The 27,714-nt window shown below is 34.0% G+C and overlaps 2 protein-coding genes across 19 annotated transcripts; one reads left to right on the forward strand and one right to left on the reverse strand.

Annotated features, from left to right (window-relative positions):
* The first annotated feature begins 507 nt into the window (after nucleotides 1-507).
* tcte1 (t-complex-associated-testis-expressed 1) lies at nucleotides 508-5,782 on the forward strand. Its single transcript, XM_027166302.2, has 5 exons — nucleotides 508-645; nucleotides 878-1,049; nucleotides 1,687-2,255; nucleotides 2,994-3,443; nucleotides 3,855-5,782. The coding sequence occupies exons 2-5, from the start codon at nucleotides 896-898 to the stop codon at nucleotides 4,026-4,028; spliced, it is 1,347 nt and encodes a 448-aa protein (XP_027022103.1). The 5' UTR covers nucleotides 508-645; nucleotides 878-895; the 3' UTR covers nucleotides 4,029-5,782.
* LOC113655645 (T-cell immunoglobulin and mucin domain-containing protein 4-like) lies at nucleotides 5,601-23,251 on the reverse strand. Of its 18 annotated transcripts, none has more exons than XM_027166294.2 (18): nucleotides 23,094-23,251; nucleotides 20,721-21,062; nucleotides 20,595-20,624; nucleotides 20,255-20,311; nucleotides 19,689-19,736; nucleotides 19,465-19,530; nucleotides 18,981-19,046; nucleotides 18,477-18,542; nucleotides 17,994-18,059; nucleotides 10,267-10,314; nucleotides 10,043-10,108; nucleotides 9,559-9,624; nucleotides 9,077-9,142; nucleotides 7,646-7,714; nucleotides 7,036-7,076; nucleotides 6,864-6,951; nucleotides 6,735-6,771; nucleotides 5,601-6,067 (listed from the first exon to the last, which is right to left on the reverse strand). In XM_027166294.2, exons 1-18 carry the CDS (start codon nucleotides 23,143-23,145, stop codon nucleotides 5,974-5,976), a joined length of 1,368 nt encoding a protein of 455 aa, XP_027022095.2. In that variant the 5' UTR covers nucleotides 23,146-23,251; the 3' UTR covers nucleotides 5,601-5,973. The 18 variants fall into 18 exon arrangements, with proteins under 18 accessions (XP_027022095.2, XP_027022093.2, XP_047657777.1 ...); XM_027166292.2 differs by lacking the exon at nucleotides 10,267-10,314 and adding an exon at nucleotides 17,372-17,437; XM_047801821.1 differs by lacking the exons at nucleotides 10,267-10,314; nucleotides 19,689-19,736 and adding an exon at nucleotides 17,372-17,437.
* Nucleotides 23,252-27,714: the final 4,463 nt, after the last annotated feature.

Below are 27,714 nucleotides of genomic sequence, written 5' to 3' on the forward strand. Positions count from 1 at the left end.
ATTATATTATATTATATTATATTATATTATATTATATTATATTAATATGATTTTTAGTTAAATTTTTACTGACACGTTTAAATCATCCTCACAGGACTGGTGGGGGAACGCTGACTAAAAATAAGGCTGTTAATTATAACAACCTTCTACACTGTACTAATGAAATAAACCTTGTGCCTTGTTACATTTTAAGTCAATTTCCCGAAAATAAATAAAATCCCTTTTTTAAGGGACTACACGTCATCTTGCTTTCTATGGATAAAAATTTATATTTTTTATAAAATATTCAATAAATGCATTTGAATTGAATTCAATAAGATATGTGACCTGTTAAATCATTAGATCATTTTAACATTCAAATGTAAAAAATATTTCTAGAAATATCCATACGTAGGAATAGGCATTTGTTTAAAAGCCAGTCGAATCGAAAAGAGATGTATTAGAATTTAAAATCCAAGACTTTTTATTTGCTGAGGCGTCAATTTTACGCACCGCCGTGACGTGATGGAAACGTTCTGGAAGGAGCTAATTTCACACGCCTGCTTGTTACCAAGGCGACCTAGGTATAAACAAACGGCACGTTAACGCGTAGCTCATCGCAATATAATTCCTGGCGTATTTTTTTAGGATCTCGTTCCATCAAAGGTAAAGTTTCACCTAAAGTAGATTTCAGTTCCTTCGTTTTACATGTTGGTAAACGTTTTTTATTCGTCTTATAAATTACCTGGACAAATTTAGTGTAGTAGCTATGAATAGTATAGAGAAGTAAATTAATTTATATACTATAAAACATGCAAGTAGTCCTGTATGTCTATAGCTACAGGGTAATATTATATAATATTATATCACAAGTGATCATTCTGTCTGTCTCTCACAGGCATTAACAAAAGCCAGGATGAATCTGAGCAATATAAAAAGCCGAGAGTTTAATACTGAGGCAGACTATGGAAAACTGCGCAGAATTAGAGCCGAAGATCTGGAGTGGTCTTTAGCTGTCGTGCCTTCACTGACACAGCTATGTCTTGAACACATCGTGCAAAATTTTGAAGGTAATCTTATTATAATTTTTTTGCCTAGTACTTTTTATTACCAAGCACATCTACAAAAGTATGTTGACCGTATCAAACCGTCCCACCCATATTTGGCTCTTCCATAAACTGCTGCCATGAAGTTGGAAACCCACATTTGTATATAATGTCTTTGATTTCTGTAGTATTAACAATTAATACCAATTATTTTCCTACGTTGGTTCTAAGGGGCCCACACATGGTCTAAAATAACAATACCCCTCTCCATAAAAAAAGATTCATAAAGACTTTGCAAGGTTGGAGTTTAAGTGACCTGCACAGAGCCCTGATCTCAACCCCACTGAACACCTCTGGGATAATCAACTTCATGTCACACCTTCTTACCATATATCTTGCTCAACTTGTGTGGTCTTGTGTTTTAATGGGCATATCTCCATAGCCATGTTCCAAAATCTATAGTGCAAAGCTCTCTCAGAATATATATGATAATATACACTATTGCTGCCCATTGTTATGGATACAGATATTCAGTACACAGGTATCCACTATACACCAGGTGTACTCAAATAGATTATAAACCTTTAGTGAGACTGGTTATTGATTATGGTGATAAAATATATTTAGCATTGATTTGTTTTTATGCTCTAATTCCTAACAGAAAATCCCATTGTTGAGGAACTCACACCCAAACATAAGGCTTCTGTCCTGGATAAGCTTCCTCCAACTCTGCCTCTGACCTTAACAGCAAACCTGATCAGCGATGAGGGTTTCTGGAAGCGTTGCTGTCAAAGCCGTTGGAGGGTGTGCGATGCCTCTGATTATGGCAACAGCTGGAAGCGCATGTTCTTTGAACGCCATCTAGAGAACATCATTGAACATTTTCTCCCAGACATAACTGACAAGCAGTCTGTGCTGGAGATTGTCCCACTGTGCAGAAACTATGTAAAGCGGCTGAGGATCTCACAACTCCTGCCACCAGTTAAAGAGAAGCCAATGTTTGAAGATGGTGACAGCGCAGATTCAGTCAGCGATTTTTATACCGAAGGGCCTTCAATGGATCACTTTGACTTCCGAATTCTGCTGGACAAACTGAGCAACCTGGAAGAGCTGCAGTTGGTTTATGGTGTAAAAAACTGTGGAATGAACTTTGAGTGGCATCTGTTTGAGTTTACACTCCGTGACTGTCAATCATTGGCTGAGGCTGTGAAATCCTGCAAATCCTTGAAGGTTTAAATCGATTATTCTGTTTCACCCTTCATACTTTTACTTTGACTGCTATTTCATCACATTGTTTCAGTGTAGTTTTAATTTACATCACACATTCAGGTACATACTCAACAGGGTCTGCCTTTCCTGCTCTCTAAAATGTCTATTTAGATGCGTTGCACAAGATGCGTTGTAATTGGAATAAATTTGAATTATCCAGAGCTCTTTTAATGTAATCCTATCTTAAACAGGCAGAATAAATTAACTCTGTACCCTGTTCTCTTTTTCACATATCTCACATTTGTGAAAGTACACAGGGTCAGTCATGATACAGTGCTCCTGGAGCATAGAGGGTTAAGTGCCTGACAGTGGATTAAGTAAGCGAAGAGCCTTCAACTACTGTGCAACAACTCAGCAATGTTTACATGCAGGATGTTTTTGGCACCTAGGTGCTATTTTGCTGTCAGAATTGAACGTTCCTCCATCACTGATGTGGGTGAAGTACTGGCTCATATTTTAGCTTGTGTGTTGCAAGGGAAACTATCAATACGGTGTTAATTTCACGTGGGTGAGATTTTCATAACATTGATACAAAATCCTCTTAATTTTAGCATAAGACCCCCTTCCTTAGATACTTGTCTGCTTCACACCTAAACTCTATAATGACTGACTGAATGATTTTAATACTACCAAATGCAGTTTTATTTGTTTATTTGCTGTTGTGTTTATCCTGTTTGCTTGTGGTGTTTTGCTTTACAGGTTCTCAGAATCCATCGGAGCAATATGGATGATGAGAAGTGTCGCATACTGGTAAAACACCTGCTGGATCATCCATCCCTGCTGGAGCTCGACTTCTCACATAATGTTATTGGGGATCGAGGGGCGAGAGCCGTCAGCAAACTCCTCAACCGCAGCTGTCTAGAGACACTGAACATGTATGATAACTGGATCAGTGGTATAGGGGCCAAAGCCTTAGCCCATTCCCTCTCCGAAAACAGCTCTTTAGTGTCACTTAACTTGAGACTGAACCAGCTAGGGGATGAAGGCGGCCATGCTATAGCTCAGGCCCTGCTAAAAAATCAGACTCTGGTAAACCTTCAGATAGGAGCCAATGAGATGACAGAGGCCACAGCCACAGCATTCTCACAGGTCTTAGTACAGAACACAACACTGAGGAACCTCAACTTGTCCTGCAACAAACTTGGAATGGTGAGTTCTGTTGTGTTACTTTCAAAAATCGTGCTTCTAAAATAATATAACAGAGAAGATTATGCATTTTCTACCTTATACAGTATACAGTAGTAGACAATGGAACATATAGTGGAGTCCAAAAGTCTGAGACCACACTGAAATTCCAACAATGGATCTGAGCTAAAATGGATCAACATGTTCATATCAGCTCAAGAGCACACTGTCATCAAATACTTTTCACTCAAGTTATAAACAATAATATAATTTGTAATGAAAATTAAATTAGAAAAAATTAAAAATGTCTTTTTACTAGTGTTCTCTGACTTTTGAATCCCCGACGCTATGTAAGTTATATTAGTTTGTATCGCAATTTTATAGTGCATTTAGCTTAGCAAGCAAATGAAATTGCCATGTCCCCATGGTGTGTAGGATGGAGGGCAGGTCCTGGAAGAAGGGATGTCACACAACAGCAGCTTGCTGGAGTGTGATATTCGCCTCACTGAAATAAGCCTGGAAAGCGATCACTGTATCCGAGAGGTACTGTGCACCAATCAGGACAAAGCCCGGCGCAAACGCTCACAGGACACAGTAAATGGCATATGAACTGTTGTTTAAGATGCAGCTTGTTTGTTAAATACTGTATCACACTGAGAAAATGATAGTGCTATGTATATGTTATGATTGTATAATAGTATATACAGTATAAAGCCCTAGCATGCAGTTGCTTGTAATGATTAGCTCCCCCATGAAAAGATTGCAGTCAAAAACTATGGTGACATGGTGAAAAAGGAACATTTATCCCAATGGAGTAAGGGGCTGAAACACAGAATGGAGACAGATGCTGTTAATATTTACCTTAAAACTGCATGCCCACATGAGCCCAGGCAATCTGTTCACTTCATTTGGAAACGATCATTTTTTACCATTATTTATTTTGGACACTGTTATTACCTGCTGACATAAATGTTTTATATATAAAAAAATATATATATAATATATATAATATAAATATATAATATAACACATAATATATATTTAAAAAAAGGTAAAAAAAAAAAAAAAAATGTATGGTAAACGATTCCCGTGTAAATTGGCAATTGGGCACATATCCCCAGCCTTATGTCTTTTTTGTTTTCTAGGTAATCTTACTTAAATCTCACACACTGCTTGTCATTAGTCTGTGCACAAAACTGCAAACTATGTTTATGAGCCTTCATTTTATGCTTTTCTAGTATATAATACCTGGATAACCCTAAAGTCCTAAGGAATCGCTCACAATTTAGGACTAACTGGATACAGAAATGACCACCAGAGTCACTTCACTAGAAAGAGTAATGTTAACTTGTAGAACCTTGAGAAAGTGCACAATGATTCTCAGAAGCATAATTCCTGGTGTGGCATGACCCTATTTCATGCCCATAAGGGAATGTATACAGAAGCATGTATGACTTTCCTTCATGACAAATGAATAGGCATTAAATTGTAGGGCATATGCTGAATACAAGTAATGCTCCACAAGATTGCCTTCATGAAATGCTGACAGGTCAAACTGACTGACTACAAAAATAGATTATGACAGAAATCTCAGGTTGACCCACAAGAACACTTCAGTATCATTACCAGAATATATCCCTTTTTTCACTTTTTTGGTGAAATGACATTGAGCATAAAGGGATCTTGCATCAGCTCATAAGTATAGGCTTTAAAGACATGCAGGACCTTTATGGGTTTTGGAAAATGAGTTGTGGTTACTTTAAAGTGTTGGACAACAGTCCATTCAGCCATAATTTTGAGATTCTCAAACCTTTGCTGTCTTCATTGCTTTTTTGTTTTAAAATCCAGAGGGCAAATTTAGGCAGATCCTGGTATAGCTCACAAAGTGTCACAGTTGAGCTGACTATTCAAATCCTCCTTTAAAGCTTACAATAAAATCCTTGCAGTTATAATGAAGATCTTGTTATCTAGGTGTTTGCATATATAATGGAAAAGTAACTTTCCTTATTAAGTTTGAGATTTTGCTTGAGGTGATTCTTTATCAAATGTATGCATTCATACAACAAAATTGTGCTTTTATTTCACTTCATTCTTAAAACCAATTGCAGAAGTTGTAGAAAAACATTTTCACAGATGACTTTTCTTGAAGTTTTTTTCCACATACAATCTTCTTACATTCAATGACATTTTATTGGTTTTTATTTCATTTTCAACACAAGGCAGTATCATATTTACATCGTCATAGTTATACTTTTCAAAATACAATTATTGATGAAGTTACTATCAGTTGCCAAGTCATTTACTAACTATGGTACTGTATAACCAACTACAGTAAAAAAAAAAAAAAAAAAAAAAAAAAAAAATATGCATTTTACATCTGCATGCATTTTACTGCTTGCACCTTTTTTTTTCTTTTTTTTTTACATGGACAGCTATTTTGTATTTTTACAAAGTAAAAAAAGCATTTATTAAAACACAGTGTTTTATAACAAATTAAATTCATGTGTAATCTTTAATAGGTACATTTCATGTAATATGATCTCTGGTCATATTCTCAACTCATCTCATTATCAGATGAGCTCGTCATGGGCAGGGTCACGCTGTTCTCTAAGTTGTTGTATTTGACAGAAGAGGATGAATTCTTGGCTCTGGAGAAAAATAATTATAAACACATTTGAGAATTTTTTTTGTACTGTCTCTCATGATTTTTACAGTATATTACTTAAAAGGAAGGCAGCAGATAAAGTACCAAGATGCTGCATATTATGTGTCCTAAAGGATTGAATGTGATCATTAGATGTCATGTGTAGCTGGGGCTCTGTCATATCCAAGGCAATTCAAAGACTAGGCCTACACATGATATAATTTAACAGTTTTTAACAGGCTCAAAAGACCGAGTCCAAGTCAAGACCGAGTCCAAATTAAACTGTGAATGAGCCAAGTCACTGTGACTCAACACCAAAAGCCATCAAAACCTGATCAACTAGTTGGTGTCATTCGTTCTTTTATTAAAGAATAACATCTTCTCAACCTTTTTTGCATGTGAAATAGAAAGACAGCAGAAACATTATTTTTTTATGAATCCTCAGACGAGACCTTATCCAGTGAAAGTAATTCCCAAAAAGAAGACAAAATGTTTAAATGTCAATAAGTCTGAGATAAATCCAAGTCACACAGCAAACGACTTGAGACTGGCCTTGAATTCTATATAATAGGTTTTAAGGCCATAACAATTTTTCTTGTTTTTATATACATATATATTTTTTTTTGTTTATCAATAATTACTGCATTACTCAACTATGAGGATGTACTTACATTCGTAGTGTTGCCATGAATCTTCTTTTATGTTTAACTAAAGCAAGAAAATGAATTTAGATTGAATTCTCAGACTGACGTTAATGACAGAAACAGTTAAATGTGCATTTGTAGAATTCATGTACTCACATATTAGGTAAAGAGCAACAATTCCCATAAACAGCAGAATCAGTAGAACTGTCACCAATATTGCAGGAAGCACCTTTACTTCTTTCATCTTAATTAAACTCAGAATTAATAACTGCAGACCAACACAAATCAAACCTTTTATAGAGTCTCTGTTGATGTCATGCATACTTACAGGCATATTGTTCTCCATAGAAGATTTGTCAGGGTAAATTTCTGAGTTCACAAAGTTGAATAAGATACAGTATAAAAAGATATTGAATGTTATGCATTGTTTTTGATATCTGTTCTATATCTCCAGTAAAAATACTTTTACATTTGTTAGTAGAATAAAAGTCAAAACGATGAGCATAACTTGGCTGATTTTTTTTTTAAAAGACTCAAAAATGTTATGTTATTTTAAAGATAAATCAATACACATGGTTATGTAAGGCATCAACTGTACATTCAAATATGAGCACCTTTCACATGTGAGCTTGTGTACTATTTACCTCCTCCACTTTATAGTTATTAGACATATGACTCAAATACTGAAGTGACATTTTCTAACTTGATCTGCCTTATATATTCTCCATAAGAGTGTGTAATGTTAGCCATAGTACATAAAAGTGGGCCAGTGTTGTAAAAAGCTAATTAAGCTCTTAAGCTAATTAACACAAATATACATGAATATATTATTCTTTAATGCAAGTATGAAAAAGCAGATACATGAACATGGCATAGTATAGCATTTGATTTCATTTGAATGATTCAGTCATTATAGATACTTCCACAGTTTTTCCTACCTTTTTCCTGCTTAGTAGTCGCATTCACAGGGAGGCTGGTTGTTTCATTCTCCAGTGATGAAACAGATCCTAAAGAAATAACAAAGAATTTTTGTGCTTTTTTTTTGCTCAGTATTGATAAACTGCTCAGATCTGTTTACACTTTGGATTCTTCATCAGTTCTATACTGGTTTTAATAAAAGTATCTACATAAATAAATGTAAATAAAAATCAACTTCTGTTGAGTCTGATTGGTTATTCTAGATGTTCTAAAGCTCAGAAGGATGCAATGCATGTTTATAACATAATATTAAAAAAAAAAAAACATTTTGCTTTATTGTGCAAAACAATATGTGTCGTAGTTGTTATGTGTCCCAGAGTGCATGAGGTCAGTTGTGTTTCTGAAAAAAGTTACAATATCCTGGTGGTGTTTGTGCTGATACCAAAAACAATGCTGAATGCTATATTTTCTTGGTTGTGTAGTGGATATTTCCCTAATTGTTAAGTAGAAAGAAAAGACATTTCAGTAGTGACTGTTCTAATACATTCTAATGACTGTTCTAAAACATGGCATAGAAATTTATTTCATTTTAATTTTTTTTTTCCTTTACAGATTAAAAAATCATTAACATACACCACTTTTCTTACCTGTATGCTTAGTGGTCACTTTCTCAGGGCTGGTGGTTGTTTTATCACTCTCACTCACTCACTCATTTTCTACCGCTTATCCGAACTACCTCGGGTCACGGGGAGCCTGTGCCTATCTCAGGCGTCATCGGGCATCAAGGCAGGATACACCCTGGACGGAGTGCCAACCCATCGCAGGGCACACACACACTCTCATTCACTCACACACTCACACACTATGGACAATTTTCCAGAGATGCCAATCAACCTACCATGCATGTCTTTGGACTGGGGGAGGAAACCGGAGTACCCGGAGGAAACCCCCGAGGCACGGGGAGAACATGCAAACTCCACACACACAAGGCAGAGGCGGGGGTTGTTTTATCATTTGTTGTTGAAACAGGTACTAAAGAAATAAAAAAGAATTTCTGTGATTTTTAAATTCACAGAACTGAGTATCGACACTGCAACTGCTTAGCTTTATTCAAAGTTTGGATTTTGCATGACTTTTTTTTTTGTTTTTAATAAAAATTATGTAAATTAAATTCCATTCCCAATGATTAGGATTGATTATTATTGGCCAGGTTGGTTGTTCTAAAGCAGTAACATGTAGTTTTTTTTTGTTTTGTTTTGTTTTTTCGGTCATTACAGTTTCACAATCTCCTGTTGATAAAACCGATCCAAAGAACTACTATGAAAAATGTTTGTGCTTTTTAAATTTACAGAATTTAGTATTGACCACTGATCATTGGCCATCAGTATTCTGCATTATTTATATGCTGCTTTTAAATTGAAAAAGAAAATCCACTTTGCTGTTTTGCCTACCTGTATTCACAGTGGTCGCAGGCTCAGAGGTGGTGGCTATATCATTCTGGGTTGTGAAAACAGGTTCTAACAAAATAGCATGAAGACAAAAAAAAAAATCAACTTCTGTTGAGTCTGATTGGTTATTCTAGATATTCTAAAGCTCAGAATTATGCAATGCATGTTTATAATATAATATAAAAAAACATTTTGCTTTATTGTGCGAAACAATATGTGTTGTAGTAGTTATGTGTCCCAGAGTGCATGAGGTCAGTTGTGTTTCTGAAAAAAGTTACAATATCCTGGTGGTGTTTGTGCTGATACAAAAAAAAAATGCTGAATGCTATTTTCTTGGTTGTGTAGTGGATATTTCCCTAATTGTTAAGTAGAAAGAAAAGACATTTCAGTAGTGACTGTTCTAATACATTCTAATGACTGTTCTAAAACATGGCATTTTTTCCTTTACAGATTAAAAAATCATTAACATACACCACTTTTCTTACCTGTATGCTTAGTGGTCACTTTCTCAGGGCTGGTGGTTGTTTTATCATTTGTTGTTGAAACAGGTCCTAAAGAAATAAAAAATAATTTCTGTGATTTTTAAATTCACAGAGCTGAGTATTGACACTGCAACTTCTTAGCTTTATTCAAAGTTTGGATTTTGCATGACTTTTTTTTTGCTTTTAATAAAAATTATGTAAATTAAATTCCACTAACAATGATTAGGATTGATTATTATTGGCCAGGTTGGTTGTTCTAAAGCTGTAACGTAGTTTTTGTTTTTTATTTTGTTTTTTTTTTCGGTCATTACAGTTTCACAATCTCCTGTTGATAAAACCGGTCCAAAGAACTACTATGAAAAATGTTTGTGCTTTTTAAATTTACAGAATTTAGTATTGACCACTGATCATTGGCTATCAGTATTCTGCATTATTTATATGCTGCTTTTAAATTGAAAAAGAAAATCCACTTTGCTGTTTTGCCTACCTGTATTCACAGTGGTCGCAGGCTCAGAGGTGGTGGCTATATCATTCTGGGTTGTGAAAACAGGTTCTAACAAAATAGCATGAAGACAATTTGTGCATTTTAAATGTTTAGAATTTTATACAAGTATAACTGTATAAAAGTATAAATATAATGTAGGTTGTTGTTTATTTTTCAGAATCCTGCACTGCAGGTTTTAATCTAATATTAAATGTTTTCTGCCTTACCCTGGGTAGGAATGAGTGGTGTAGTAGTTGTATTGGTTTGTGGTGCTTCTGGAGAAAATAAATAAAACAATAGATTAGATTAGATTAGATTAGATTAGATTAGATTAGATTAGATTAGATTAGATTAGATTAGATTAGATTAGATTCAACTTTTATTGACATTGTGCAAGGTACATGTACAGAGTCAATGAAATGCAGTTAGCATCTAACCAGAAGTGCATAGATAGCTTATTTAAAAGTGGCAGTGTAATAAATGAGGGTATGAGGTTATACATTTGTAGTAATGTGTACATACAGTATATCTGAATAAGGGTATATATAGTGTGGTCAATAGAGTGCAGAAAGTGCAAATGCTGATATAAAGGAAAGCTCAATGCTTTACATTTGACCGTATGATCATAGAGTAAATATATATTAAGTATAAAATTAAGACATTTCAGTAACAAATCTTTAAATACATGTAGTATAGCTTTTGATTTCATTTGAAGTATTGTGCCATTACAAATTCATGAAAAAAATTCAGACCATTCTTTTTCCTACCTGTTTGCTTAGTGGTCTCAGGGAATGTGGTTGGCACAGGTGTCGTTAAAACAGGTGCTAAGAAAATAACAGGAAGAATCTTGTCAGTGGTAGTTTAGGAAGATTCTGTCCATCTGAGTTTAAACCGCAGAACTGCTGAAACATTGCTTAAGCCTTATTGCTTAATGTGCATAGCATGGATTCTGTCTCACTTGTCTTTCACTTTGGAATAAATGAAACCTTTCAAATTGTTCATCTAAAGAAAAATGCACCACTGCCTGTTGCTTGTTGTGGTGTTGTTTTCTTTTTACCAGAATTCTAAATATATATTTTAATAGAAAATGTATTTTGTCTGAACGTGTCGTAGTTGTTACCGGTTTCATTGCTAGAGATGAAAAAAGGTTACACTGAAGCAAAATACACAGTAGCTGACACAAAGGAATGCTGTATTTCTGTGGTTGCACAGTGTGTGAGTGTTTACCTTTAATGACGGCTAAAATGACCACAAATTTTTTATCGTTGAACCATCCAGGTACATGGACTCGGCAGCCATATTTTCCTGAGTCACTTAATCTTGCGTTGCGGATAGTGAGAGAGGCATCTCCCATCTTCAGATTTCCATTTAGCTGATATCTCACACTGTCTCTCATCACCACTTCTTTTTCATTTGCATAAATAATTTGAGCACCACACCCATTATATGGGATGCTTCCTTTCATCCAGCATACATCACATACCCCATGATAAACCGAGTCATACTTGCACGGGAGATTGATATCCTGACCCTCAAATCCGTATACAGTCTTGGCGCTACATGTACAAACTAAAGGAAGAAGAAATGGAGAGGATTTATACACTTACAACACTTACAAATTAAATCATCAGGCTAATCTAATGGAAGTCTGCCTTATCACAAATCTTCTTTTAGATTATCAGTGATGTCAGAGTTGCTGTGGTGTAGTACACAGTGTGATTTATTGTAATCTATAAACATAAACTTCGCCATGTAGCTGAACGCTCTAATATTATAAGTGCATTCATCTTGGACGACGTAATCACTTTGCTGATTCACATTGTTGTCATTAGGTTGTTATCATTCAACCTCTCAGGGCCTTTTACAACATTTTTTATTTAAAGTTTAACAAAAAATATTTGTGGTGAGATAAATTTCCTTAGAATTCTTAGAATTTTTAGAATTCTTAGAATTTTATTAGACTTCCATATAGCTTTAGGGCAAAGCTAAAGAAATAAACGGAGGCCTTTGTATTATGAGTTGATTTGAGATATGGGGCATCACAGTATGTCAGACATTCTATCTAGAAAATCTCACAGATACTGCAATCTATATTTACATTTTAACAAGGGATTACATGTTCAGGTTTGTTCAAGTTTGTTTGTGAGATTTTACTAGAACTGCTATCAAAATTCTGTGTCATCATTAAGGATCTATTTGGCTGTTTCTTGTGATTATGATTCATTATTTTTCAACCAAACTGCCAGAGATCATCAAAATGTCAACACTACACTTTTTGAAGATTCATATTTTGTTTCCTTTTTATTCTTTACATGTTCGGAGTTTGTATTTCCATATCTCTTAATATGTAGCCCATATAATAGGTACCACAATGTTTTTTGTAATTTAGTGCACTTATTGTCAAATTTAAGTTCAATTACAGTGTTGTAATGTAACGGAGTAAAAATACTTCGTTACCGTACTTAAGTATAAATTTCACGTATCTGTAGCCTACTTTACTTCGCTATTTAAATTTATGTCAACTGTCACTTTTACTCCTAGATAATTTCCTAGATAAGCATCTTCGTTACTCGTTACTACAAAATAAAATCAGAAGAAATGTGTGAGACTGCAATAAGGGAGGTTTGGCGATTCACTGCTCCTAGATTGCATTACGCTCCGCACGCTCTACGGAGAAGCACAGGTACGCGCAGCGTGCACGCGCAGTCAGAGCTGGAGGCGTTTATATATAACGTTAATCGGCGGAAAGCCGCAAAGACGGCAACCAAAAGCAGTGAAATTTTTCTTACCAGAGTCGATAGCACAAACAAAATATTAATGCAAACAATCCATACAATACTAAATAAAAATAACATTTATTGATTTGGTCTTTGTCTTTTTTTTTTATTAATGACTGCATTCATTGGACACACTGTTTGTAGAGATTGCACACATACATGAACTGATTTGATTCAAGACTGGCATCATTACATCATGCATAAAATTTTGGTGTCCACTTTTGCCATTTAATAATACCATAACTTGGCTTACTATGTAGTCATATAATATATAATATAAAACTCTTCTTGTTTTAAATTCTAAATTTTAGGGGCTAAAACCCCTAAAGATGAAATCCTAAAACCGCCCCTGAAATCACTGAAATTTTACTTTTTACTTTTACTTCAAATACTTAAGTACATTTAATATAATAAAATGACTTTTGATACTTAAGTACAGTATATATCAGATACTTTAAGACTTTTACTTGAGTAATATTCTAAAAGGTGACTTTCACTTCTACCAAAGTCTTTTTCTAGTACGATACTTGTACTCAAGTATTGCTTTCTAGTACTTTATCCAACACTGGTAGTGAACTGCTTATAATATTTCTCAAAAAAAAAAAAATTGGTTCACTTAATATTGTTACTTTATACAAAGTTCTTTGGGGTCTTTAAGGCCCCAAATATTGAGCAGAATATGAGGTTCACTTATTGTGTGTTCAACTCATTGACATTAACAGTCAATTCAATACATTTTCAGTGCTATTCTAAATGTAACGTATCATCACATTTATAGCAATAAACTTGCATGCACAATGAAATTATAGACATTACAGATTTAACCACTCAGGATACTTTCTGTTTTTCAGCCAAAAATACATTTTACTATACTGAGTTTTCTAGCTTAATACATGGCAGATAACAGTATCCTGATTCTGTTACAGGCTCCTAGTCCACATCTTAGTGACCCATTTAAAAGGGAAAAAAATCACCAGATTTTGAAGACCCTAAATCTATGTCCGTGTAAAATAGAATTTGATATTATTTATATAAAGCTTAATGAAGCTTAAATAAACCAACCCACGAAGAAAAAATTAACATTATAATTTATAAAATGCCATTTTTAAATAAAATATGCTATAATCATAGATTATAAGTCTATGTTATTTGACTTTGCTAAACCTACCTGTGAAGCTGAGGAGCACAAGTGAGAAGATGCAGCAGCGAAGCTGATTCATGGTGAAATGTGGCGTTCTGGTGATAATTACTACTCTTTAACTTATGGTCAAATGCATAGAACTATAGAACTAAAGAACTATGGAAGTAGAATTATACAACTATTTTTCTGTAGAATTTTTTTAGAACTGAACATAGAATTAGTTATCACTCACACTTTAGGACTACCTGAAATGACCACCAGTCACTTCACTAGAAAGAGTAATGTTAACTTGTAGAACCTTGAGAAAGTGCACAGTGATTCTCAGAAAGAAGCTAGGCATAATTCCTGTGTGGCGTGACGCTATTTCATGCCAATAAGGAACACTTCAGTATCATTACCAGAATATATCCCTTTTTTCACTTTTTTGGTGAACTGACATTGCATCATTGCAAAGGGATCTTGCATCAGCTCATAAGTAGAGGCTTCAAAGACATGCAGGACCTTTATGGGTTTTGGAAAATGAGTTGTGGTTACTTTAAAGTGTTGGACAACAGTCCATTCAGCCATAATTTTGAGATTCTAAAACATTTGCTGTCTTCTCCAGTGCTTTTTTGTTTTAAAACCCAGAGGGCAAATTTTGGCCAATATCCTGGTATAGCTCACAAAGTGTCATTGAGCTCAGGCACAGTTGAGCTGACTAATCAAATTTTCCTTTAAGGCTTACAATAAAATCCTTGCAGTTATAATGATCTTGTTATCTAGTTGATTTTCATGAAACAGAATTATGATTCTACAATGAACCTTTGCTTTGGAGTCTGAACTTAAGTCTGAACTTGTGTCCTGTACATACCTGTGTTTGCATATAGAATGGAAAAGTAACTTTACCTCATTAAGTTTGACCTTTTGCTTGAGGTGATTCTTTACCAAATGTATGCATTCATACAACAAAATTGAGCTTTTATTTCACTTCATTCTTAAAACCAATTGCACAATTTTTAGAAAAAAAATTTCACAGATGACTTTTGTTGAAGTTTTTTTTCCCCATATAATCTTCTTACATTCATTGATGTTTTATTAGTCTTTATTTCATTTTCAACCCAAGGCAGTATCACATTTACATCGTCATAGTTATACTTTTCAAAATACAATTATTGATGAAGTTACTATTGTCAGGGATCAGCCCAGACTTTTGGCCATGTGCTCTTTTTGTTGTTGTCACGTGTCTGCCCCGCCTTCGTCTGCTCCGCCCCGTCTCCACACCTGATCCTAATTGTATCTCATTGTCGTTTGTATAAAAGTGAGCGAATCATTAGTTACGTGCACCTTAGTCATTGTTAAGTGTCGTCATCTGGATTGCTTTAGTTCTCGTCTTTTACTGTCTTGTCTTCATTATTTATTAAACCCCTTTCATTTGAAGCTGTCCTGCATATGGGTCTGTCTCCTTCCTACCCTGGTTGTGACAACTATCAGTTGCCAAGTCATTTACTAACAACAGACAGTATAACCAACTAGTAAAAAAAAAAATCTGTATTTTACATCCTACTGCTTGCACCTTTTTTTTTTTTTACATGGTCAGCTATTTTGTATTTTTCACATTTTTAAAAAAATAATGACTAAGTAAACAAGGTTTTTAAAAAAAGCATTGATTAAAACTCAGTGTTTTAAAACAAATTAACTTTGTGTATTCTTTAATAGGTACATTTCATGTAATATGATCTCTGGTCATATTCTCAACTCATCTCACTATCGGCTGAGCTCGTCATGGGCAGGGTCACGCTGTTCTCTAAGTTGTTGTAGTTGACAGAAGAGGATGAGTTCTTGGCTCTGGAGAAAAATAATTATAAACACATTATGTTACTTAAAAGGAAGGCAGCAGATAAAGTACCAAGATGCTGCATATTATGTGTCCTAAAGGATTGAATGTGATCATTAGATGTCATGTGTAGCTGGGGCTCTGTCACATTCAAGGCAAGTCTAAGACTAGGACTACACATGATATAATTTAACAGTTTTTAACAGGCTCAAAAGACCGAGTCCAAGTCAAGACCGAGTCCAAATTAAACTGTGACTGAGCCAAACAGTGACTTGACTCAACACCAAAAGTCATCAAAACCTGATCAACTAGTTGGTGTCATTCGTTCTTTTATTAAAGAATAACATCTTCTCAACCTTTTTTGCATCTGAAATGGAAATACAGCAGAGACATAATTTTTTTATGAATCCTCAGAAGAGACCTTATCCAGTGAAAGTAATTCCCAAAAAGAAGATAAAACGTTTAAATGTCAATAAGTCTGAGATAAATTCAAGTCACACAGCAAACGACTTGAGACTAGCCTTGAATCCTACACCTCTAGATGAAGCACACACCAAATCAATGTAATAGGTTTTATGACCATAAAAAAGTCTTGTTTTGTATATATATATATATATATATATATATATATATATATATATATATATATATATATATATATATAAAATAATTTATAGTTTATCAATAATTGCATTACTCAACTATGAGGATGTACTTACATTCCTAGTGTTGACCTCAATCTTCTTTTACGTTTAACTAAAGCAAGAAAATGAATTTAGATTGATATCTCAGACTGACGTTAATGACAGAAACAGTTAAATGTGCATTTGTAGAATTCATGTACTCACATATTAGGTAAAGAGCAACAATTCCCATAAACAGCAGAATCAGTAGAACTGGCACCAATATTGCAGGAAGCACCTTTACTTCTTTCACCTTAATTAAACTCAGAATTCATAACTGCAGACCAACACAAATCAAACCTTCAATAGAGTCTCTGTTGATGTCATGCATACTTACAGGCATATTGTTCTCCATAGAAGATTCATCAAGGTAATTTTCTGAGTTCACAACTGTTGTAACCAAAGCTGAATAAGATATAAGGAGATACTGAATGTTATGCATTGTGTTTGATATCTGTTCTATATCTCCAGTACAAATACTTTTACATTTATTAGTAGAATAAAAGTCAAAACGATGAGCATATCTTGGCTGATTTTTTAAAGACTCAAAAATGTTATGTTATTTTAAAGATTAATCAATACACATGGTTATGTAAGGCATCAACTGGGTACATTCAAAATTTACCTCCTCCACTTTATAATTATTAGACATATGACTCAAATACTGAAGTGACATTTTCTAACTTGATCGTATTTGCTGCCTTATATATTCTCCATAAGAGTGTGTAATGTTAGCCATAGTACATAAAAGTGGGCCAGTGTTGTAAAAAGATAATTAAGCTCTTAAGCTAATTAACTCAAATATACGTGAATATATTCTTTAATGCAAGTGTGAAAAAGCAGATACATGAACATGGCATAGCATAGCATTTGATTTCATTTGAATGATTCAGTCATTATAGATACAGTTTTTCCTACCTGTATGCTTAGAAGTCACATTCACAGGGAGGCCTGTTGTTTCATTCTGCATATATGAAACAGATCCTAAAAAAATAACAAAGAATTTTTGTGCTTTTTCTTGCTCAGTATTTACCATTGATAAACTGCTCAGATCTGTTTACACTTTGGATTCTTCATCAGGTCTATACTGGTTTTAATAAAAGTATCTACATAAATAAATGTAAATAAAAATCAACTTCTGTTGAGTCTGATTGGTTATTCTAGATGTTCTAAAGCTCAGAAGGATGCAATGCATGTTTATAATATAATATAAAAAAAACCATTTTGCTTTATTGTGCAAAACAATGTGTCGTAGTAGTTATGTGTCCCAGAGTGCATGAGGTCAGTTGTGTTTCTGAAAAAAGTTACAATATCCTGGTGGTGTTTGTGCTGATACAAAAACAATGCTGAATGCTATATTTTCTTGGTTGTGTAGTGGATATTTCCCTAATTGTTAAGTAGAAAGAAAAGACATTTCAGTAGTGACTGTTCTAATACATTCTAATGACTGTTCTAAAACATGGCATAGAAATTTATTTCATTTTAATTTTTTTTTTCCTTTACAGATTAAAAAATCATTAACATACACCAGTTTTCTTACCTGTATGCTTAGTGGTCACTTTCTCAGGGCTGGTGGTTGTTTTATCATTTGTTGTTGAAACAGGTACTAAAGAAATATAAAAGAATTTCTCTGATTTTTAAATTCACAGAACTGAGTATTGACACTGCAACTTCTTAGCTTTATTCAAAGTTTGGATTTTGCATGACTTTTTTTTTGCTTTTAATAAAAATTATGTAAATTAAATTCCACTCCCAATGATTAGGATTGATTATTATTGGCCAGGTTGGTTGTTCTAAAGCTGTAACATGTAGTTTTTTTTGTTTTGTTTTGTTTTTTCGGTCATTACAGTTTCACAATCTCCTGTTGATAAAACCGGTCCAAAGAACTACTATGAAAAATGTTTGTGCTTTTTAAATTTACAGAATTTAGTATTGACCACTGATCATTGGCTATCAGTATTCTGCATTATTTATATGCTGCTTTTAAATTGAAAAAGAAAATCCACTTTGCTGTTTTGCCTACCTGTATTCACAGTGGTCGCAGGCTCAGAGGTGGTGGCTATATCATTCTGGGTTGTGAAAACAGGTTCTAACAAAATAGCATGAAGACAAAAAAAATCAACTTCTGTTGAGTCTGATTGGTTATTCTAGATGTTCTAAAGCTCAGAAGGATGCAATGCATGTTTATAATATAATATAAAAAAACATTTTGCTTTATTGTGCAAAACAATATGTGTCGTAGTAGTTATGTGTCCCAGAGTGCATGAGGTCAGTTGTGTTTCTGAAAAAAGTTACAATATCCTGGTGGTGTTTGTGCTGATACAAAAAAAATGCTGAATACTATATTTTCTTGGTTGTGTAGTGGATATTTCCCTAATTGTTAAGTAGAAAGAAAAGACATTTCAGTAGTGACTGTTCTAATACATTCTAATGACTGTTCTAAACATGGCATAGAAATTTATTTCATTTAAAAAAAATTTTCCTTTACAGATTAAAAAATCATTAACATACACGATTGTTTTCTTACCTGTATGCTTAGTGGTCACTTTCTCAGGGCTGGTGGTTGTTTTATCATTTGTTGTTGAAACAGGTCCTAAAGAGAAAAAAAAAAGAATTTCTGTGATTTTTAAATTCACAGAACTGAGTATCGACACTGCAACTTCTTAGCTTTATTCAAAGTTTGGATTTTGCATGACTTTTTTTTTTGCTTTTAATAAAAATTATGTAAATTAAATTCCACTCCCAATGATTAGGATTGATTATTATTGGCCAGGTTGGTTGTTCTAAAGCTGTAACATGTAGTTTATTTATTTATTTAATTTTCCCGGTCATTACAGTTTCACAATCTCCTGTTGATAAAACCGGTCCAAAGAACTACTATGAAAAATGTTTGTGCTTTTTAAATTTACAGAATTTAGTATTGACCACTGATCATTGGCCATCAGTATTCTGCATTATTTATATGCTGCTTTTAAATTGAAAAAGAAAATCCACTTTGCTGTTTTGCCTACCTGTATTCACAGTGGTCGCAGGCTCAGAGGTGGTGGCTATATCATTCTGGGTTGTGAAAACAGGTTCTAACAAAATAGCATGAAGACAATTTGTGCATTTTAAATGTTTAGAATTTTATACAAGTATAACTGTATAAAAGTATAAATATAATGTAGGTTGTTGTTTATTTTTCAGAATCCTGCACTGCAGGTTTTAATCTAATATTAAATGTTTTCTGCCTTACCCTGGGTAGGAATGAGTGGTGTAGTAGTTGTAATGGTTTGTGGTGCTTCTGGAGAAAATAAATAAAACAATAGATTAGATTAGATTAGATTAGATTAGATTAGATTAGATTAGATTAGATTAGATTAGATTGGATTAGATTAGATTAGATTAGGTTAGATTAGATTAGATTAGATTCAACTTTTATTGTCATTGTGCAAGGTACATGTACAGAATCAATGAAATGCAGTTAGCATCTAACCAGAAGTGCATAGATAGCTTATTTACAAGTGGCAGAGTAATAAATGAGGGTATGAGGTTATACATTTGTAGTAATGTGTACATACAGTATAACTGAATAAGGGTATATATAGTGTGGTCAATAGAGTGCAGAAAGTGCAAATGCTGATATAAAGGAAAGCTCAATGCTTTACGTTTGACCGTATGATCGGATCATATATATTAAGTATAAAATTAAGACATTTCAGTAACAAATCTTTAAATACATGTAGTATAGCTTTTGATTTCATTTGATGTATTGTGCCATTACAAATTCATGAAAAAAATTCAGACCATTCTTTTTCCTACCTGTTTGCTTAGTGGTCTCAGGGAATGTGGTTGGCACAGGTGTCGTTAAAACAGGTGCTAAGAAAATAACAGGAAGAATCTTGTCAGTGGTAGTTTAGGAAGATTCTGTCCATCTGAGTTTAAACCGCAGAACTGCTGAAACATTGCTTAAGCCTTATTGCTTAATGTGCATAGCATGGATTCTGTCTCACTTGTCTTTCACTTTGGATTAAATGAAACCTTTCAAATTGTTCATCTAAAGAAAAATGCACCACTGCCTTTTTGTTGCTTGTTGTGGTGTTGTTTTCTTTTTACCAGAATTCTAAATATATATTTTAATAGAAAATGTATTTTGTCTCACCCTGTGTTGTAGTTGTTACAGGTTTCATTGCTAGAGATAAAAAAAGGTTACACTGAAGCAAAATACACAGTAGCTGACACAAAGGAATGCTGTATTTCTGTGGTTGCACAGTGTGTGAGTGTTTACCTTTCCTGATGGCTAAGTTGACCTCAAATTTTTTATCGTTGAACCATCCAGGTACATGGACTCGGCAGCCATATTTTCCTGAGTCACTTAATCTTGCTTTGCGGATAGTGAGAGAGGCATCTCCCATCTTCAGATTTCCATTTAGCTGATATCTCACACTGTCTCTCATCACCACTTCTTTTTCATTTGCATAAATAATTTGAGCACCACACCCATTATTTGGGATGCTTCCTTTCATCCAGCATACATCACATACCCCATGATAAGCCGAGTCATACTTGCACGGGAGATTGATATCCTGACCCTCAAATCCGTATACAGTCTTGGCGCTACATGTACAAACTAAAGGAAGAAGAAATGGAGAGGTTTTATATATTTACAACACTTACAAATTAAATCATCAGGCTAATCTAATGGAAGTCTGCCTTATCACAAATGTTCTATTAGATTCAACGGTGTGAAAAGTATTCACATTCATTACTCAGGTAGAAGTATAAATAGTAGGGTTTAAAAATACTTCTGTAGAAGTTGAAGTATCAACTTGAGCTTTTTACTCAAATAAAAGTGTAATAGTACTGGTTTCAAAACTACTTTAAAAGTAAAAGTAATGCAAGGAAAAAAAATGCCATTAAGGACAAACGCTTAGGCTGTGCCACAGGGGCCTATTGTGCACTACCCCACCTCCTCAAAAAACATATTTCTAAAGGCTATAATGACTATAATGTTATCTATAATGTTAACGATTTATCTTTATCTAAGTTTTTTTTAATGATTACAAGCCGAAATGAAATATTAGTAACAAGGCTATTTTTAAAATAGTAAATGTAAAATAGTAAATGTAAGGAGTAGAAGTAATTGCGTGAAAATATCAGGAGTAGAAGTAAAAAGTATGCTAAAAAAATAATTACTCCATTAAAGTATAGATACTCAAAATTTCTACTTAAGTAAAGTAATGAAGTATTTGTACTTTGTTACTTGACACCTCTGATTAGATTATCAGTGATGTCACTCCGAGTTGCTGTGGTGTAGTACACAGTGTGATTTATTGTAATCTATAAACATAAACCTCACCATGTAGCTGAACGCTCTAATATTATAAGTGCATTTATCTTGGACGACGTAATCACTTTGCTGATTCACATTGTTGTCATTAGGTTGTTATCATTCAACCTCTCAGGGCCTTTTACAACATCTTTTATTTAAAGTTTAACAAAGAATATTTGTGGTGAGATAAATTTCCTTAGAATTCTTAGAATTTTTAGAATTCTTAGAATTTTATTAGACTTCCATATAGCTTCAGGGCAAAGCTAAAGAAATAAACGGAGGCCTTTGTATTATGAGTTGATTTGAGATATGGGGCATCACAGTATGTCAGACATTCTATCTAGAAAATCTCACAGATACTGCAATCTATATTTACATTTTAACAAGGGATTACATGTTCAGGTTTGTTCAAGTTTGTTTGTGAGATTTTACTAGAACTGCTATCAAAATTCTGTGTCATCATTAAGGATCTATTTGGCTGTTTCTTGTGATTATGATTATTTTTCAACCAAACTGCCAGAGATCATCAAAATGTCAACAATACACTTTTTGAAGATTCATATTTTGTTTCCTTTTTATTCTTTACAACATGTTCGGAGTTTGTATTTCCATATCTGTTAATATGTAGCCCATATAATACCACAATGTTTTTGTAATTTAGTGCACTTATTGTCAAATTTAAGTTCAATTACAGATTTCTTCCCTGTAGTGAACAGCTTACAATATTTCTCAAAAAAAATAAAATAATAAAAAAAAAAAAATTGGTTCACTTAAGATATTGTTACTTTATACAAAGTTATTTGGGGTCTTTAAGGCCCCAAATATTGAGCAGAATATGAGGTTCACTTATTGTGTGTTCAACTCATTGACACTAACAGTCAATTCAATATATTTTCAGTGCTATTCTAAATGTAACGTATCATCACATTTATAGCAATAAACTATTGCATGCACAATGAAATTATAGACATTACAGATTTAACCACTCAGGATACTTTCTGTTTTTCAGCCAAAAATACATTTTACTATACTGACAGTTTTCTAGCTTAATACATGGCAGATAACAGTATCCTGATTCTGTTACAGGCTCCTAGTCCACATCTTAGTGACCCATTTAAAAGGGAAAAAAAATCACCAGATTTTGAAGACCCTAAATCTATGTCCGTGTAAAATAGAATTTGACATTATTTAAATAAAGCTTAATGAAGCTTAAATAAACCAACCCACGAAGAAAAAATTAACATTAGAATTTATAAAATGCCATTTTTAAATAAAATATGCTATAATCATAGATTATAAGTCTATGTTATTTGACTTTGCTAAACCTACCTGTGAAGCTGAGGAGCACAAGTGAGAAGATGCAGCAGCGAAGCTGATTCATGGTGAAATGTGGCGTTCTGCTGATAATTACTACTCTTTAACTATTTTTTTGACCAGCCTCTGCACATGACTTCCTCCCTGATATTGCTCAAGACTGTTTCTATCTTAGGTGTATCTTGTCTTATGATCAAATGCATAGAACTGTAGAACTAAACAACTATAGAAGTGGAACTATACAACTAATTTTCCTGTAGAACTAAATATGGAATTAGTTATCAGGTTTCATTTATTGTTAAAACAAATCTCTGTACCATTTTATAGTGTTTAGGCTGTATCAAGTGTTGAGTTATGCATTCTTATGGAGGACTTAATACAAAATTCAGAAACAGTCACATCAGAGTCAAGTAATCTTATATTATCTGGACAAAATAAAACACCATACAGTATGGTCATGGTATATAGCTGTTGTATTAAATGTAGCTTACAGTTATATTTAGTGCTGTTCCTACTATAAATTACATTATTATTAATTATAACACTTAACTTTGTACCAAATCGGGTAAGGAATATCTGTATTTATTTGGAATAGAATGTATTACTTAACACAGCATCCCCCACTCCAATGATTTGTGTTCTTTATTATTGTATATTTGTCTTTCTAAAAACTTGTGAACTTCATGTGGTTCTCCCAGCATCCAATCCCAGCACCACCAAACTGCCATGATTAGGTCCTTGAGCAAGTTGTATCCTTGCCTATAGTGTATGTGCACCATAGCATCAACAGTTCTATTACTATTACATTACATTACAATAACTCTTACATTTCTTTTTTCTAAATCCGTTTTTGTGGCACATTCTTCAAGCCTTTTTTATGGTCTGCAGTTAGGGGATAAAGGACGTGCTCAGGGACCCAGCAGTGGAAGCTTGGCTGGTATCTGAACACATAACCTCCTGATCAGAGATCCAAAGTCTTATAAAAGTACTTAACAGTAAATCATGTCCTGTCCATTTTGTTTTGACCACCCAACATAGTTTTCACATAAGAATGTGAAAAAGCAGATCATAGAAAATGCTGATATCTGTGATTTCCTAAACATTCAGCAACAACACAACAAGAACAGAGAAGTTGATTTACTTGTTTTTGATGCTGTTATAGTCACAAATACACAATAAGCATAAGCAGTCCTGCATTGTGCATTTACTACTGTTATGACAAATGTCTGTGTGCTAAATAATGTTATAAGAAGTCATTTTAATGTGATAATCCCAAAGGTATTCAGTCTTCAGGTTGGGGCTCTGTGCAGGACACAGGACACTCGAGTTCATGTTCTGACTTTTTAGCTCCAGTTCCAGCATACAAAGACCTTCTATATGATTGTGGAAGATTTGCATATGGGTGTGATAGCTATCCATACACCTTTGGACACAGTGTAGTAGCAGCTACTAAAATATTCCATTAACTCTCACTATAAGATAAAAGGCTCTTGCTTCTCTGACTGAGAATTGCAACCTTGGCGACTCTATGATAAGGGAAGACGTTATAATCACCAATACCCAATGAACATACTCAAAGAACTTACTGTACATAACGTGTGTGATAGTAATAAAAAGGTGCACATGTACATTTAGAGTACAAGTGCTCTTTGTTCTCCAATATTACACTTTTAGTTATATGCTTTCATTTATCACAGGGAATGAAACAGGAACTAGAGGGAAAGTGGAAGGTTAAAGGAAAAACAACAAAGCTTCAAGAGGGCAAATATATATAATATACTGACTACAGAAAAGAAGAGGAACAGGGCCCCAAAGCTAGCAGGAAGTGAAAGTTGCTGAAAACACTCCATTGAGGAAGGTGCTTGAATTTGTTCAAAAACAGCTAGCTTTTTAATTAGTCACATTATATTATATTTATGGGATTCTGCTATTCAATTATCCACAAAGCTATAGTATATATTATAGTGTAAACAGGTACCGATATTTCAGTATTAAAATAAAAATAGTAATTACTGTAATAGTAATAAAATAAAAAGCCCTGAACTTGTTAACATGAGCTCGATACTGCCGGTTCAATGGCTTAATTGATAGCTTCATATTTAAGCCAAACACACTGAAAAGGTCAAAGCTTCAGTATGTGTGACTTGTTCGTGATCTTATGCAATAGCCTGTTAGATATAGATATATGACTACATGGTAACCAAAGAAAATATGTGCAGATGTATTATTTATATGAAATTATATATACACTCATATATGCATTCATACATAAATGAACATCAAGTAAGTGAAATTTCTCACACAATACTGCCAAATGTTGTGTTTATCTTTGCTTAGCTATATTCTGTATATATATTCTAAAAATAAAAAAGCTACACTCACTTTAAGAACGTTTTGATCTAGCTAGTGGACTTTTATGTGGTGAACGGAGTGAAAAACACAATGAAACTTCCTGGTGAGGTTAAAGACTCTCTGTTAGTTTTCATGCAGGAAACATCCTGTTCTATTCAATGGCTGTCCGTAAAAACAAAAAAAATTACAAATACTCTTATTCCTATCAAACACCCTAAGGTTTGATTTAACAACTTTTATTGTGAAAAAGCAATGAGGCTAAACCTCACATTATTTTTTATTCTTGCTCATCCTATGCCACAGGTACTGACAACTGACAAGTCCTTTGACATGCTCATTTTGTCAGTTTCTTCACACATGCCATTCAGGTGCTTATTCAGTCTATTGTCAAACTCAAATGCATTCAAGAGAAACAGATAAATTAAAATGCACCTGCACAACTTGTTCTGAACCTTCCCAAGTCATCCCACAACACCCCTTTGCTGCACTTCATACACTGGCTTCCGGTAGCTGAACGCATCAGATTCAATCAGCTTCCTCTTACCGCAAAGCACCTCTAATCACTTTTTGCACTGTACAATGCTCCCTCAGATCCTTTAGCATCCGACTGTATTAGACTCTTCTCTATTCTGGGATCTAGGTGGTGGAGTGAACTTCCCCTAGATGTCCAAGTCATCATTCATCTTCAGATGATGGGTGAAGACCTACCTCTTCCTGAAATACTTAATCTATCACTTTCTTTCCTGTTTGTTTTATATTTTAGAAAATATGTATGTGGGTATCCTAAGTCTGTGACCAACCGAGCCAGTATCGATGTATACATTGATAGAGATTGCATAGCACTTTTTGTACATCACTCTTAATTAGTAATTGGTACATCTACCAAATACAGTAAATGTAAATGTAGTTCTAATGAATGTTTGAGAAAAAGGTTGAATGTTTGGCTCTAACAAAAGGGAAATACATTTAGTAGTCGAATATTCTTAATATTACTACCTGTGTTTATTACAGCAAGAACTTTAATGTCCCCTTCAGGAAATGTCATCTTCATTGTACCCTAAGCTGAAATGAGATTTTTGCCCTTGAGCTATCTGTGATGGATAAGCCTCTGTGGGGGTGCAGTGCAGTCATCAAGAGATCTTGATGAAGGGCACCCCAGGCATTTCCTCAGTAAAACATTTCGGCATGCTGGTGTAAAAATGAATGCAGAAATAAAAACATGGCTTTACAGTTTCATCAGTTTCATTTTTAATACTTAAAATTTGTTTCGATTCACATATATACGGTATCACTTTTACATATTTTTTGGCACATTATCTATGCATTCAGATTATTTCTCCAAAATCTTTCTCATTCAGGAAACCAGAAAATCCCCAAATGTCAAGCTCGTTTTTTGCTAATTATTGCTTAATGCTGAACTGCACGTTTTTTGTTTTTTTTTTATAATTTGACTTCAGCCATCAGTGAAATAGTGAACATAACCTTGCAGTGGCTCTGTTGTCAAATAAAAATAACAGTTTACTTTTCTTTTTAGAGAGTCAATCAGCCCACTAATTTTAGAGAAAAGCGGTTAATCACACTACTACACACACTACCATGGCTTAAAATAACTCCGTCTTTGTGTTACTATGTGATTCCTAAACGTTATTATCTGATCTGGGGGATGATGTGGTAGCTTAGTGGTTAAGGTGTTAGACTAATGATTCAACAGTTGTGAGTTCAAATCCCTTGTCCTTCAAGCTGCCACCGTTGAGTCCTTGAGCAAGGCCCTCATCCAGCAATTGCTCAGTTGTATAAAATGTAAGTCACTTTGGATAAAGGTGTCTGCTAAATGCCATAAATAATCATTTTGATAATTTCCTGATTTAGTCTTGTCTAGTTTCTTCCTGTTTGTTGATCACCTGACAAATTAGTCAGACTAGCGGGTTTCTAGCCTAGCTTTTTAAACTTCTTAACCTTAGTAGCATAGATGTAGAGATGCTTATGTATTGAACATGTTGCGTTAGTGTACTGTCCTTTTTAGTCTTTTCTTTATGTGTGTTAGTCTGTACTCAGGTAAGAACACTTTATCTCAAATTGTTGAAATTAGATGGCTGGAGGTGATATATAAATGCATTTTTCTCCTACACACCATATGAATGGAAGCGGAAAAGTCTCTGGTTCAAATTAATACATTTCTTCTTGTCAGTTATATTTTATTTTATTTCATCTAAATGTATGAGGTAGCATTTACAACCAGTCAAGAGGGAAAATTTACAATAATGCATTTAGACATCAAATAAAA

This window comes from Tachysurus fulvidraco, chromosome 16, assembly GCF_022655615.1.
Source record: "Tachysurus fulvidraco isolate hzauxx_2018 chromosome 16, HZAU_PFXX_2.0, whole genome shotgun sequence".
Taxonomy (NCBI): domain Eukaryota; kingdom Metazoa; phylum Chordata; class Actinopteri; order Siluriformes; family Bagridae; genus Tachysurus; species Tachysurus fulvidraco.